General features: G+C 39.7%; 1 protein-coding gene across 6 annotated transcripts in view; it reads right to left on the bottom strand.

Annotated features, from left to right (window-relative positions):
• Window positions 1-14151, bottom strand: part of ADAMTSL1 (ADAMTS like 1) — an 858582-nt gene that overhangs the window by 171102 nt on the left and 673329 nt on the right. For all 6 annotated transcript variants that reach the window (XM_070589758.1, XM_070589759.1, XM_070589760.1 and 3 more), the window contains one exon: window positions 4757-5058. In XM_070589758.1, the coding sequence (XP_070445859.1) occupies window positions 4757-5058 (302 nt within the window). The remainder of the gene's footprint in view (window positions 1-4756; window positions 5059-14151) is intronic.

Below are 14151 nucleotides of genomic sequence, written 5' to 3'. Positions count from 1 at the left end.
ATATCTGCTGGAGATCCTCAGAATAACCTAGACATTTGTCTGGAATCATATGAGCAGAGTTCAGTTTAAGGAAGAGGCAAAACAGGACATTCTCGATAACATGCTTTCAGTCATAAATAGCTATGTATATAAAGATATGTACATCTAAAGATATCTACATGTGGTTAAATATTTGTATATAGTTATAGCAGAGGATGTGATGGTCCATATAATTAGTCCATATGTATAAATACACGTACATTTTCTTGTTTTTATTTTCAGCATTTCTTTGTCAATTAGTTCCTACTATAGTACAACTGGCCCATCACTCGTTAGCGCTGTTGCTTCCCTCCTCCTGTCTACCCTATGTTTCTCCAAGAAGATATCCCCTCTCCTCTAATGCCTCCTAAGGTGACGTTACACTGACTTAGGTCACTCAACAAGACCATCATTTGAAAAGTGACATTTTGAAGCCAGAACCTGAATCACCTTTCTTTCTTCCTAGCAAGTCTGATAAATCAAACATTTTTAAAAAGACAGTCACAATATTTACCCTCTGGCTATGAATGTAAATTGTCTTTTTTCTAAGCTTCTCATGAGCTTTGAAATTTAATTTAAATATATCACGGCCAGTTCCGGGTGGAGCATTTGAGATTTATTCTAGGTAGTTAAATTACTCCATCATGTTCTGTAATGCTGACTACAGGGTGTTCTCTTGGTTGCAGCTGGGATGAGCCATTTGAAATTCATGATATGATGATTTAGCAAAACATTTCACAAGAAATTGTTGATATCATCACTGATACTTCCCACTGGTATAGCCTGGCATTATTAAGGTAATGATGACAAGGTGCTGGATGAAGATAACTATTCCATACAGAATCTAGAGTTATGGTTACATTAGAAATTAAGTTTTCAATGCATTTACCTACCTGGTAATATTCAAGAGATTCTACAGGTTGCTCTAAAATAAAATATATTTTGACTTCATTCAGCTACTGACCACTTATGAAACTGAGTTGACGATCTGAGGCAGGAAGTAACCACAGAGCTTGTCACTGGCCTTACTCGAAAGTGCTTGCTTCAGGTGTGTGTGGGGTATATGAGTGATGTGACCTATTCCCACGTTGTGAACTCCTTGTTTATAGAATTGAGGTCTTTCTAAGTCTGCAAAGAATGGGTGTAGCAAGGGCTCAGTTTCCTAAAATGACATCAGTAATCTCCTCTCTTGGATATATGGCACACAAATTCACATTACCCCAAACCAACAACCATAGCTCAAGATAAAAATCACCTTTGGGTGGTTAAGTGCTGAGATTAAGCAGCATTCTAGAGTTAGTAAATTCTACTCTAAAGTATTATAAAACAATTCACTGGGCCTCCACAACACTGTGTGTTAAATGTCTATTGCCATAGGGGCCAGCTGCCTCAGCCTTCTCGGGTGGGGCCTTGGGTGGCGGGGGAAACTAAGGACAGAGCTCTGTCATAATTAAGGAGTATCTGGGACCAGCCCTGTGGTCAACACACAATAAATTTTTGTGGCATGATGAACGAAATGCCTAAAGGGCAGGGCATTTTGAGCACAGCATGCAATTTAGGCTAAGGGGAGGCGGGAATGGGATGCCTGGAGGAAGGGACAGGGAGCAAGGGAGCAGCCCTGGAATGGGGAGTGGGAAGTTGGAAGAGGGAGGAAATGTGAGGACTTCACCTGCGAGTTCACAGTAGATTTGGTCCAGAGGAGTCAGGCCAGGATGTGAGAAGCTAGCAAATCCAGTCTGTGCTCTTTCCAAACAGGCTAATATATGCACTTAGAAGGACATTTTAAGCCAACAGAGAATACACATTTAAGTAGAGTACTTTACGATTTTGAGTTTTCCTTTCTTGACAGAAGCAAAAGGAGAGAGAAGTCATAAGCAAAAGGGAGCAACAGGTACAAGACTTCCCTTTTCATTCTGGAGCAAATGTCAAGTTTTCCCTCAGATTTTAATGTTGATTTCACCATCTAGGAGTTCAATATAATAAAGCTGTGCAGGCTCAACAGATTTGATATTTGAAATAGATTTGAAACCTATTAGTTTACATACACAAAATTAAAATATAACAAGGAGATGAGAGTGGGGCACAGGACGCAGATCTGAACAGGTTAGGCTCACTTTCAATCTTCCAGAAAATGGGATTTTCAGTGTTTATTTTTCCCAGAATAGCATAATTGTTACATGATATTTGATGACAGTTTGGGGAAACACAGCCACCAACTACAGCCTAAATTACTAACTAATTCCTTCTGGTTGCTACCTCTGTGAGGTGAAAGGTTCCTTCTGTGTCTATCCAGTTTCGTCTCTTGAGACTGCAAAAACAATAAAATTAGCCTGACTTGCCTTATAACCCCAAACTGATTTAAAATCTCTCTGTTAATCCTGCATGTTTTTGGTTGACTTTAGTAAGAATGATTAAAAATATCTATAACCTTGTGGGTTATAGTTTGGTGGAAGATCAAAGTTGATAATACACTAAAATGTTACTGCCAAACACTGACATCAAAATATACATGTCCCATATAGCGAAGTAATTTTTTAGTGTGTATGGGTATCATATGGACCATCTAACCCAAGCATGTTTTCACCACTTTGGAATTTTCAAGTCTAACATTTTAGGCATAAATATATTACCTTGGCACAGTGACATAACTGTAGGTAAGTGCACAGTTGTTGACAGTTAAAGACCTAAGATATTTCAGTAACTTTACCCTGCCTTGGATATAAAAGAGGTACAATTTATGTTATGCAAAGGTGCTCAGTTCCTACAGGCAGAGATCAATTGTATATCAAACATCCAAATCTTATTTCCAAATCAATATCTTTTGAAAACATTTTAAATTAAAAACATTCCATATACTCACTAGACTTCGAATTTTATACCTCTGGTTGATCAGCAGAATGGTTAGAATCTTAAAGATAAAGGTATCTGGTTATTTATATCTTCCATTACTGCATCTATTTTCCCCATCTGCTCATAAAGTCCCAGGCGTGACTTGTAACTGAGAACCATAACTGAGAGATCATAAATAATTTTTTTCAAAACACATTTATTTTAGACTAGAGATAATGATCGTTCAGTTCAGGTGATCATGGAAATTTGGGATAAACACACATCTGAACTCTTGAGTCATTTATTATATTGGGAAGAAGCAACTGGAGCTACCGGCTGTCGACTTTCCTCCTGACCTCTCAGCTCCTTTGCGGGCTCAGAGATCACCAAAGCTTATTTAAGGCCTCCTTCCTTGAGCATAGAAGAAAAGATGTCCACAATGTGAGTGGAGAACACCATAAGAACATAGATTAGCTGAGTTCCAGGAAACTCTTCCAGAATCTGATGGAAAAATTTAGGTTTTAAAATAACAGGGCTCTCCATTAAAACACTTAAGAATTCTGGAGTTTGAAACTGGGAGACTTAGAAACAAACAAGAACCTCAAGGTCAAAACTATTAAATGTTTACTAAAAGACCCGATGGAGAAAATTGATTTTTGCTAGCACTTGTTCCACTATTCATTCCTTTTCAACTACCTGCGAACGATTTGGGTACACTTATTTTTACGTTCTCAATAATGACAAAAGATGTCTTTTTAAAAGAGTTTCCAAAATTTCATGGTGTAGGAAATGGTTTTGGGAAATAATTTTAATACATATATTTTTTATTTGAGTTAAGTGAGAAACTTTGCTGGGAATGCAGAACCTTAATGTGCCAAAAGGGGTTACTGATAGCCAGTGAGAGGATCTGGTGGGCAATCATCCAGCATTTCCTCACCTATCAAAATCTCTCTTGGGAGCAGACGTAGGAGACAGTGGCAATATGAATCTAATGCATTTTCTATAGTGGCAAGAAAGATCGTAATCTTGAAGAATTGTCAATTTCATTAAATGCCTTCTTCTCCCGCTACAATCCCATTCATAGGACCTAAAGTAATCACTGAATCTGTTGTCACCATGGAATATACCTAAGACAACCAGGTCAATACACAGGGAAATATTTAACTTTAGTTAAGTAATACTTATAATGAGAAAGCTTCAGGAATTCTCTAAGTGCTTAAAGAGGTGTGGTATGATGGAAAGACTCTAGACAGAGAAATAAACAAATAGCAGGCCTACGCCCAGCTGTCACTCACTAGCTGTGTGACCTCGAACAAGTCACTCAGTGTCTTTGCATCTTAGTTTTCTCATCTGTAAAATGGCAGTGGGATCAGACTTTAATCTTTAAACTTCTTTCCAGTTCCAGGTAACCACGATGTTAACTGTCTTTTATACACCCCTTCCCTTTGTGAGTAGATATTACCTTGGGAAATCACTTGAGTAAATCAGAGGGACTATAATCTATTGTTGGGAATAGCAGACTGTTTTACCATCTTAAGTCTTGGCTCATACCACTTGCACTGAGGCAAGGGCATAGATGAATAAGACTGAAGGCTGAGAGCATTGCCAGGTCGGTGTCAACTGTGTTTCTCAGTCAGACACACTAGGATATATTGCAAAACATCAGAATGACAACTGAAAGTAAAAGCATTAGTTGTGTTGGCCACTCACAGCTGACACTCAAGCCCAAAGGGAAATACATCTGTGTTTTATTCAGTATGCTTTAATTTAGAACCGTTTCCTCCCCTTCTCCCCCTGCTTATCATTCTTGGACTAGAGGCAGTCACGTGACACAGTTGCATGCATGGAGAGAGGATACAGAAAAAGGACAAGAAGGTAGCAGGGATCTGAGCCAGAGCCCCCTTCTTACCTCCTCCACACGATTCAGAGCACTTGGTGAAGCCCTCATACTCCCAGTCATACAGCTCGTCAAAATCCTGCAGGTCACCAAAGAAGCCACCTGTCTCTTCTGGGTTAAATTCAGGAACTTCCCCGTTGCATGGTCCTGCATAACAGGCACGCTGGGATGCTGGCTTGGGCCCTTCACATTCGTCAACAGGCAGGTCAGCCACAGACTGAGAGAAAGACAGGAGCACCTGGCACCTGACTATTCGCACCTGGGTCCCCATACCACAGGTCACCGTGCAGGCTGACCAGGCCTCTGGGATGAACCTGCAGTTGGCAAGCAAACAAGAGGAGAGGATGAGAAGCCCCCGGCAGGAGACCATGGGCATTGTGAGGGGCTGCATCCCACCTGCCACCACTGCCCAGTGCTGTCCCAGGATGTGCTCAGGGCTCCGCCACCCTATCCTGCGATGGGCGCTTCAGTTTAGTTCATGAGCTCGTTTGCCACTGTTTCTGGATTGGTTTCTTCATGAGCGTCACATGAAGTCCCAGCTGTGAGACATTCCAGCCACAGACCACCTGCTTTCTCCCTGCTTCGCACCCACAGTGCTAGCTCTTCAGAGCAGGGAAACGGTTTCCTCTCTCACTCTAAATCCAGCACTTGTGCCTCCTGCAAGATGCTGGCTATTCTTACAGCAGACTAATACTGATACTAAAAACTATAGCAAAAGAAGCCCTTGGAGATATTTAAGGAAGTATTTTTTTTTTAAAGTCTGGATCACATATTCTGTAAGTTTCTTTGCTTTTCTGCTCAATGTGCTTCCCAAGATTTATTTATATGTAGAAGGAGGGATTTTTTTTTTGTAACTTTCCAAGAATGGAGCAAAGTCTTGTTCCTTACACATTCTTTGAATTAGTCTGGACTACAATTCTTTTTATATCGTAGAGAAAAGCCGTGCTGCAAATTTAAATGCACAGGCGTGTCACAGTAAATGAGAAGTTCTGCATTCATACAAGTTTGTTCTGCGGCCTCCACCTCCCACCCCTCGAGAGCAGCCACACTAGTGAGAACATCATTTTTCTTTGACTTTCTCCAGAATTTGGGACAATTTTCAAATTCCAACAAAAAGGCTTTTTCCTCTCACTAATCAACAATGGCCCTAACTGCAATGACCTTGAAAGGGGATTTGGGGGGAAAAAAAGCCCAGAGGGAACCACTAACCTTTTCAAAAAGTTAATATAATAATCTGGAGAAAGAATTTTGGAATAAAAATTTTTATTTTTCCACCATCCTACTGCTTTCTCCCAGGGAGTCGTGCTGAGGAGGCATGCAAACCTGGCTCCCGAACCTTGACTTTGGCAGACAAGGAAAGAACTGATAAGAAGGTTATAGCATTCAATCCTAGCAAGTGCAAATGGTTCATATCTAGTTTAGAGAAATTAAAATTCTAACAGGAAACCAATCCAAGTTTTCAGACTGGAAGGAACATAACAAAGATGTTTCCTGGGCCTGAGCCTGGGCTGGGTGTGGAGCAGGGGGATCTGGCCAGGAGAGCCAGACTGCCCCCTGAACAGCTCACGGTGTCTGAGGCATGGAAGGAGTCCCTTCAAGAAGGTTCTGACTGAGTCATGGAAGGAGTTCCTTCAAGAAGGTTCTAACTGAGGCACGGAAGGAGTCCCTTTGAGCTGAGTCTCACTGAGGCATGCATGGTAGGAGTCCCTTCAAGACCCCTAGGCTGTGACCAAAGGCAAGGCAGTATTTCCAGGTGAACATAGGCCCTATGATAGGAGCATTTTAGATTTTGTGAGCCATGTTTGTGGGTCTTTGTTGTTGCAACTACTCAACTCTGCCAATGTAGTGGAAAAGCAGCCATAGACAATATGTCAACAATTGAGTGGGCTGTGTTCCAATAAAACTTTATTTACAAAAACTGGAGTGGGATGGGGGTGGGGATGGGAAGGGTGGTGGAAGGGTCTGAATATGGCCTGTGGGCTATAGTTTTCCAACTCCTGCTGTACTAAACGCCTGCTTTTCCTAAACACACTGAGATTCACAAATAATCTCCAGACGTCTTTTAGGTTTTCATTTCCACCTTTTTCTACATATATAAGTTTATAAGAATGACAAGTAGCTAAACTGATTTGTTTATTTTTTATCTTCCAAGGTGAGTCTCCGATGAAATCTAGAATATAAATGATGAACCAACTAAACCTTCAGCTTTCCTTACCTGTAAGGTGAATCACTTTGCATTTGGTCTCTTTCCAGGACCAGGAAGATACACCAAGAGCACACAAAGCAGAAAGGGCATGCTCCCAAAGCCCCATGAACTCATTGTAAAGGCTGAAACTTGTTTATTTTAAACCGGCATCTGGATGAAAAGAAACGTGCCTGTGTGTGTGTGTGTGTGTGTGCGTGCGGGAGCATTTTTGACTATCTGGACATTTAGGGTTAACAGCAAAAACAATAAACATCTACTTTATGTCCCCCAAGTGAGAGTCTTATCAAATGTCAAAGAGCCTTACTGGCTTATCTCCCAACCCACTATCCTTAGGTCTTCATCAAGTTCACACCAATTAAAAACAATTTGGCTCTAAGGGGTGCTGTCTTTTGGCAGTCATCTAAATTTCGCCAGTGTATGATAAAATATATTCTCTCTTCTTGAAGGCAGGAGATTATATTTCAAAAGAAAAATATCTAATAGTGCAAATGGCCAAATGAATAATAACTGTTTTTCATATGAAACTTTTCCCCACATCCCTAGATCTCCCAACTCTGTATTTACTATGTTGAGCTTTCTGGCCACAAGTGGGAGGAAGCGAGGTCAGTGAGAGGGCAGGCAAGGGAGCTAGGAGGTTTAACTGTAACATTTGGAGGACTCAATTTGAACGGTACTTGCTGAGTTAGAATCTTTAAAGTGGAACCTTTAAAACAGAGTCAACAGATTTTTTAAAAAATCATTTTGATGTACAAATGTACAATGAAAAAGTTCTTATTATTGAAGTTTAATTTGGGTAATTTTAAAGTTCTTTTTGTTAGCAGCACTGTTGTGGGATGAATGAAGAGCGGCTGGCTGAGTGAGCTCTTTAAAAGATGGGCTTGAACTTCTTCAGAAAGAACTGATGTGATTTCTGCATTTAGTCTTCCCATCTCCAGGAAATTAAAAAAGAAACCTGGCAAATAAATGATTTATGCTTCTGTATGGTCTTTGATTTGCAAGCTTAATTGTTCACTTCATTAAAAGCTTATCCTTTTTTTTTTTTTTTTTTAAAGTTTGGCACCTGAGGGGCTGGCCCCGTGGTCGAGTGGTTAAGTTCGAGCGCTCCGCTGCAGGCGGCCCAGTGTTTCGTTGGTTCGAATTCTGGGCGCGGACATGGCACTGCTCATCAGACCACACTGAGGCAGCGTCCCACATGCCACATCTAGAAGGACCCACAACGAAGAATATACAACTATGTACCGGGGGGCTTAGGGGAGAAAAAGGAAAAAAATAAAATCTTTAAAAAAAAAAGATTGGCACCTGAGCTAAGAACTGTTGCCAATCTTTTTTTTTTCTTCCCTTTTTTCCTTCTTCTCCCCAAAGCCCCCCAGTACATAGTTGTATATTCTAGTTGTGAGTGCCTCTGGTTGTGCTATGTGGGACGCCGCCTCAGCATGGCCTGATGAGCGGTGCCATGTTCGTGCTCAGGATCCGAACCAGTGAAACCCTGGGCCGCCGACGTGGCGCGCGCAAACTTAACCGCTCGGCCACAAGGCCAGCCCCGAAGCTTATCCTTTAATTAGAGTTATTATTATAGTTCCTTTTATGAAATAGAAAACAGTGATAATCAAATTCACTTGTAAAATCTCAAAGTGGTTTAGTTTATTAGTAGCTATTATGGAGTCAGAAGCGTGGACTGAAATAATAAAAACAATAACTTTATTAATATAATGCTAAACAGAAACAACTCACTCTTGGTTAGTCTCATGTCACTGCCGACATTAGCCACAATTAGGCTCTGGTTTTATGCATGCATGGTCTATAACTATATTTAACTTTTCCTTTTCTCCTCTTACTTTCCTCTCTCCTCCTTTCTCATATACATGTTTGTTTAAAAAATCATTGGGATTATTCAAAATAAGAGTAGCCTTATAGGTGTGTTATTTTGATGCTGTTACTAGCCTCACCTCATTCTCGAGTTTCAAAATGCAAATTGAAACTTGCAGGAAATCACATTAGAAATCCTTAATTTTGGTTTGGTTTTCAATCTTACTGCATTTGAGCTTTAAGTTGATAGGGGTTGTGGATTTCTTCTCCTTCTTCTTTTGGTGTATGTTTGTGTATGAAGTGGTGACATGATATCAGGGGGAGGAGAGAGGAGGGAATGAACTGAGTAGTGTAGGAAAAAATTATAAAAGGCTTTAAAATAGATCCAAAGATTCCTGGGTATCCTGTTAAGTGCATCCTTCCTAGTTATTGCAATCTTTCATTGGCCATGAGCTATTTTACCACTGTGTAAATTGCAGAAAACTGATAATGCAAATGGTTCTTGCCCATAGAAATGCAGATTAATTGTGTCTAGTGGAATGCAATTGATTGTTGTCCTGTAGATAGACCCATTTTGCATCTATTTGTAAATTCATTTCAGCATTCTTATTTGCCTAAATATGTATGGTCCTTTCAAATTGCCTTTGAATTGGTTATAACATCTTCCTGGTTCCCTCATTAACTAATGAGGTAAATAAAATCTTTGACAGATGTTTATTTCATATTTGCATGAGAAACATGTTTTTCCCTTTCTAAAATTTTATCATTTAATTAGTGGCCACAGAGGGATCTGGAAAATAGTATATTGGAAAAACAAAATACTGTATAAGCAATTCTACCCCAAATTAATCAGGAAGTCTTTTATATAAACATGTCATTTGGGGGTAAAAAATCACCATACTTTATTGGTACTGATGTTATGCCATATTGCATCATCTTATTTTTAACCCAATCTTCTTTTCTCTATTCCTTTTCTTTAGTTTTGAAAAGTTGGTTCTTCTCCTGATTCTGGGCAATCCTTGAGACATTAATGGAGTAAAAATATTTAGGAAAAGGTGCAGTTACCTAAACCAAAGCTGGGCATCTTGGCATCTGGAATGAAGAGGCATTTGGATATATGAGAAAAAAATTGCAACTGGGTGGGAAAAAACTTGGAAAAGGGAACAGGACACACCTTCTCTCCTCTACATCTCAGTTTCATCTGAGATCCAAAGAGCTCATGTAAAACTTTTCAGTTATTTAGGGTCTCTCAATGACATTGAAAGGGAAGATTTTAAAAAACTCTCCAGGGGCCGGCCCGGTGGCACAGTGGTTAAGTGCACATGTTCTGCTTCTCGGTGGCCCAGGGTTTGCTGCTTCAGATCCCGGGTGTGGACATGACACCGCTTGGCATGCCATGCTGTGGTAGGCATCCCACATATAAAGTAGAGGAAGATGGGCACAGATGTTGGCTCAGGGTCAGTCTTCCTCAGCAAAAAGAGGAGGATTGGCAGCAGATGTTAGCTCAGGGCTAATCTTCCTCAAAAAAAAAAAAAAAAAAAAACCCAACAAAACTCTCCAAAATTATATTATAAATTATTTATAAAAATTAATTATAAAATCCATAATACCAAGAAAACCTTAAAATTATTATTTAAAAATACAGCTAGAGCATTGAAGTTTTGGGAGAACGCATCCAAAATATGCCTCTACATTCACTTAGAACCACACCTAAATCATTTGAAATAAATGAGAATCTAACTTATTGTGAAAGATCTTCTGTCAAGGATATTTGATCTGAATGTGGAATTACGAAAATATTTCTCAACTGCTGTTGTTAGCTTACAACTCTCTGGAGCTGCAAATAATTCACGCTATTTATGCAACTCATATTGAAGTCTCCAAGCAAAATTTTTCAAAGGTGTCCAGAACACCACTCCACAAAGCATCCGATAGCACCGTTGTTTTTTCATAGGTTCCTCAAATCCTTGAGCATCATGCCTGAGTTGTTCGGGTTTGCGCTGTAAGGTGCCCCAGTAGTATAAGCAAGAATAGAACAATCCTGGAGATTAAAATAACAAAACAAATGACAATTTGGATGCAGCCACTAGTATAACTATTTGAAAAGAAAATTCAATGACTGCCCCATCTATTGCCACTCACTAGTAATAAATAAATAAGAAGGAAGGACCCAATTCCAAAGGACACTAAGGCAGCATGGAGAGAGAGAGCTATAGTTAGCGGCATTTTCCAAGTAGCAGACTTCATTTTCTCATGATAATGATGCCCTTTGGGTTCTTTGAGAGGCAGCAGGCCTCTGCAAGAATGCTTCAATGACTTTCTTACAGAAATGCTCAGTGCTAGAAGAGGGAGAAGAAAGGCTGACTGTATTAAAAGGCATTTTCCCTTTCAAAGAGACTTTATACTAGAAAGAAATGCTGAGGGAGGCCAGAGTTTTCTCAAAGTCTCAATGCGTCAGGGACTGCCCAGATTTTTGAAGGCCTAGGACCTCATATTTGAGTACACATTAAACTCGTCTTGCAGTTCTGACCTAGCTTTCTTTGATATGGCTCCAGACAAGACAGTAGAAGGACTGTTACTGAAGGAGGGGCCTGTTGACCATCAGGAGCTTCTTCCTTAACAGTAAGAGAAAAGCTCATAGAAACACAGTTAAAAATCGGTTCCCAAGAGTGTTTGTCCCACAGTGCTAGATGAAGTAGCCTAAAAACTCAAAGAAACTAAATCATGCCTCTCAGTTCCAGGCACTGGCATGAGGAAACAAAACCCTTTTCCTGTTGTAGGAGTTTCTTTTGGTCTTTTAAAAAGTTATTGTGTCCAAATTTAGTAAAATTTTAGTAGAGGGCTTATTCACTTTATATTTCGTATAGCTGTACTCAGGCAGTGTGTGCTGGCCTCATTTCATCTTGATGGGGTGTTGGGTTATCACGTATCCTGAGGCGAGTTTAAATTCCGTGTCTATTACACTTCAATGTAATCTCAATAAAAATGCTATTTTTTAGAAGAAAAGGATTTTTGGGCAGCTTTGAGCCAGAGGCAGCCTTCAGTAATTTGTACACGACTCTGGCCTAAAATTGCCTTTATCATACCAGCAGCCACCCAACGGTGAAGGCTCTGGTGCATTTTGGAATTGTTCCTAGGTCAGAGGAGCCCAAGGAGAGTTCCTATCTTTCCGTCTACGCTTTAAAACTCAGTGTGCACAGAGTTTTGGGGAAGAGAGAAGACAGACCACTAACCGTATGTAGCAGACACAAATGAAGCCAAATTACTCTCTTCACAAGTGAAAAATGCGAATACGACAGTCGTTTCAGACCATCTTTCTCTCTCATTGCTTTTCTGACCTATGTGAACAGAACATGATTTAAAAGTTTGGTTTTCCTTAAGGCTAGTCTGATTATTTAAAAAAGCATGTCCCAGGGACTAAAATGCCACTACAGCTTACAATGCTATTAGTGCATTTGTAGTTCTCAGCTTAAAACCAGAATGTAGTTTTTAATGTATAGCATTTTCCCTGACTTTTGATAAAAATCTAAAATATTGTAAACTCAGAACACTTTTCATGAACCATTTCTTCTTCGCTCGGAGTGAAATTAGTTTATCTTGCAATTTTGTAAAGATTTTTTTCCCTTAATTCAACAAGTTTGGCAAAGCTCTCCAATGAAAAGTTCAGTTCATTAAAAATGACCTTAATGGACTTAACATATATTGGTGGTGACAGGGTCCATGCTTTATTTTGGCACACAAGGATCCCATTAATTTGTCTTTGTCACTCTCTAAGGCTCAGCTGAGCAATAGTTCAGATTTAGCTTTCTGAAAGTAGCTACAGAAATGAGCAAGAGTGGAGACGGCAGGAGGAGCTGACAAATTTAGAACTTCTCGGTTTGCAATAAAGGCTTTTCTAATGACTGCATAAAAATGGCTCTGTCTGCTCTCTCGAATTTGTTATTGATTTTTCTGTCTCGGTGCATGCTGGGAGTAACCTATGGGGATCAACTGTATTTAACTCAAAGTTGAGAGAGGATGCTTTTCTGCCCAAGCATTTTCTAAACTTTCCATGCTAATTTTTGCAATTCCTTATAGATCCCTCTGCCTTCAGATAAAGGCAACTAACCCTCAGAATAATCTCAAAGTGTGATGCTTACAAATGAGTCTTCAAAGAGCATCACAAGTACAGAAGAGAGGTAGGGGAGTGGTAATAGCTGGGGAACAACCAGCCAGATTTTGGGTTAAACTGTACTTTTCTCTGACATGCCATTAAATACAACATGTATGAGGCAGATCCAACATCTGCCTCAATTTCTCCATTTGTAAATGAGTGAATATTATACATTTCTACTCCCTTAAGATGAATGATGCTGGAAAAGGCCCAATCACAACCACAGTTAACACATACAGAGAGCTTCCTGCTTACCAGATACTTTACATATAACTTAATCCTCACAATAACCCTATGATGTAGGTAGTATTATTATGCTCATTTCACAAATGAGGAAATTACAGCCTACAGGGTTAAGGGACTTGCCCAAGGTCCCTGTTGCTAGTGTGGGATCCAAGATTGACACCCAGGCAGTCGGTTACTAGAGCCCACATTTTTCACCACTGTGCACACTGCTGCTCTGCATGTAAGTGCGATCAATAATTAAACTGCTTTTTACTCTGATCCCAGCAGGGCAGTACCCTTGTTTGAGTGCAGAAATACAGATTACCCCTCACCAACTCACAAAGTTGGCAGCATGATGTATTTGAAAAAAATCCAAATTTTAGGAAATTATCTGTGATGTCTATAGCCTGTTTTCAATATATAGGTAGGAATCACTGAGGTACATATACTGGTACAAAATATCTGATCATTTGCCACATAAAAAGACCCAACAATCCTTCCTCAAATACTAGTTTTGGAGCCAAAGTCAGATTTGATTAAATTCTATCATAATCTGCCAAACATTAGTTCACACTAACATCTCCCCCAAACCCTTTTGGTATATATTACGTTCTTCTCTCATTTATTTCTCATATTTGTGACTTACCATATACTAGCTTAACTATTCTGACATTTTAGCTCAGAGAAACATATGGTAGTGAAGAGAATTGGGGAATTCAATAAATAATTCTCCTACATTCCTTTTTAAATTAATAACACTATCATGCTGTGCATACCCAAATGTCAAATGGCATTTCTTAAAAACAGCTAGCTCATTTCTTCAATCTGTGGATAATTGGCCAAAATTCAATACTTTGGTCATAATTCTATCATTTCTGTGATAACAATGCACTCATGGTTTCTTGAGGGCAAGGACTCTTGGGTTTATTTTTACAGTATCTGTACCTGACCCAAGGCATGGCATAGAGCCGGTGACTTATGAGCAAATTTAGCTTCTTTCATTAGGAGGTGTGAACA

This window comes from Equus przewalskii, chromosome 22, assembly GCF_037783145.1.
Source record: "Equus przewalskii isolate Varuska chromosome 22, EquPr2, whole genome shotgun sequence".
Classification (NCBI taxonomy): Eukaryota; Metazoa; Chordata; class Mammalia; order Perissodactyla; family Equidae; genus Equus; species Equus przewalskii.
The sequence above is the reverse complement of the archived record's forward strand: the minus strand, read 5'-3'. Positions and strand labels throughout refer to the sequence as shown.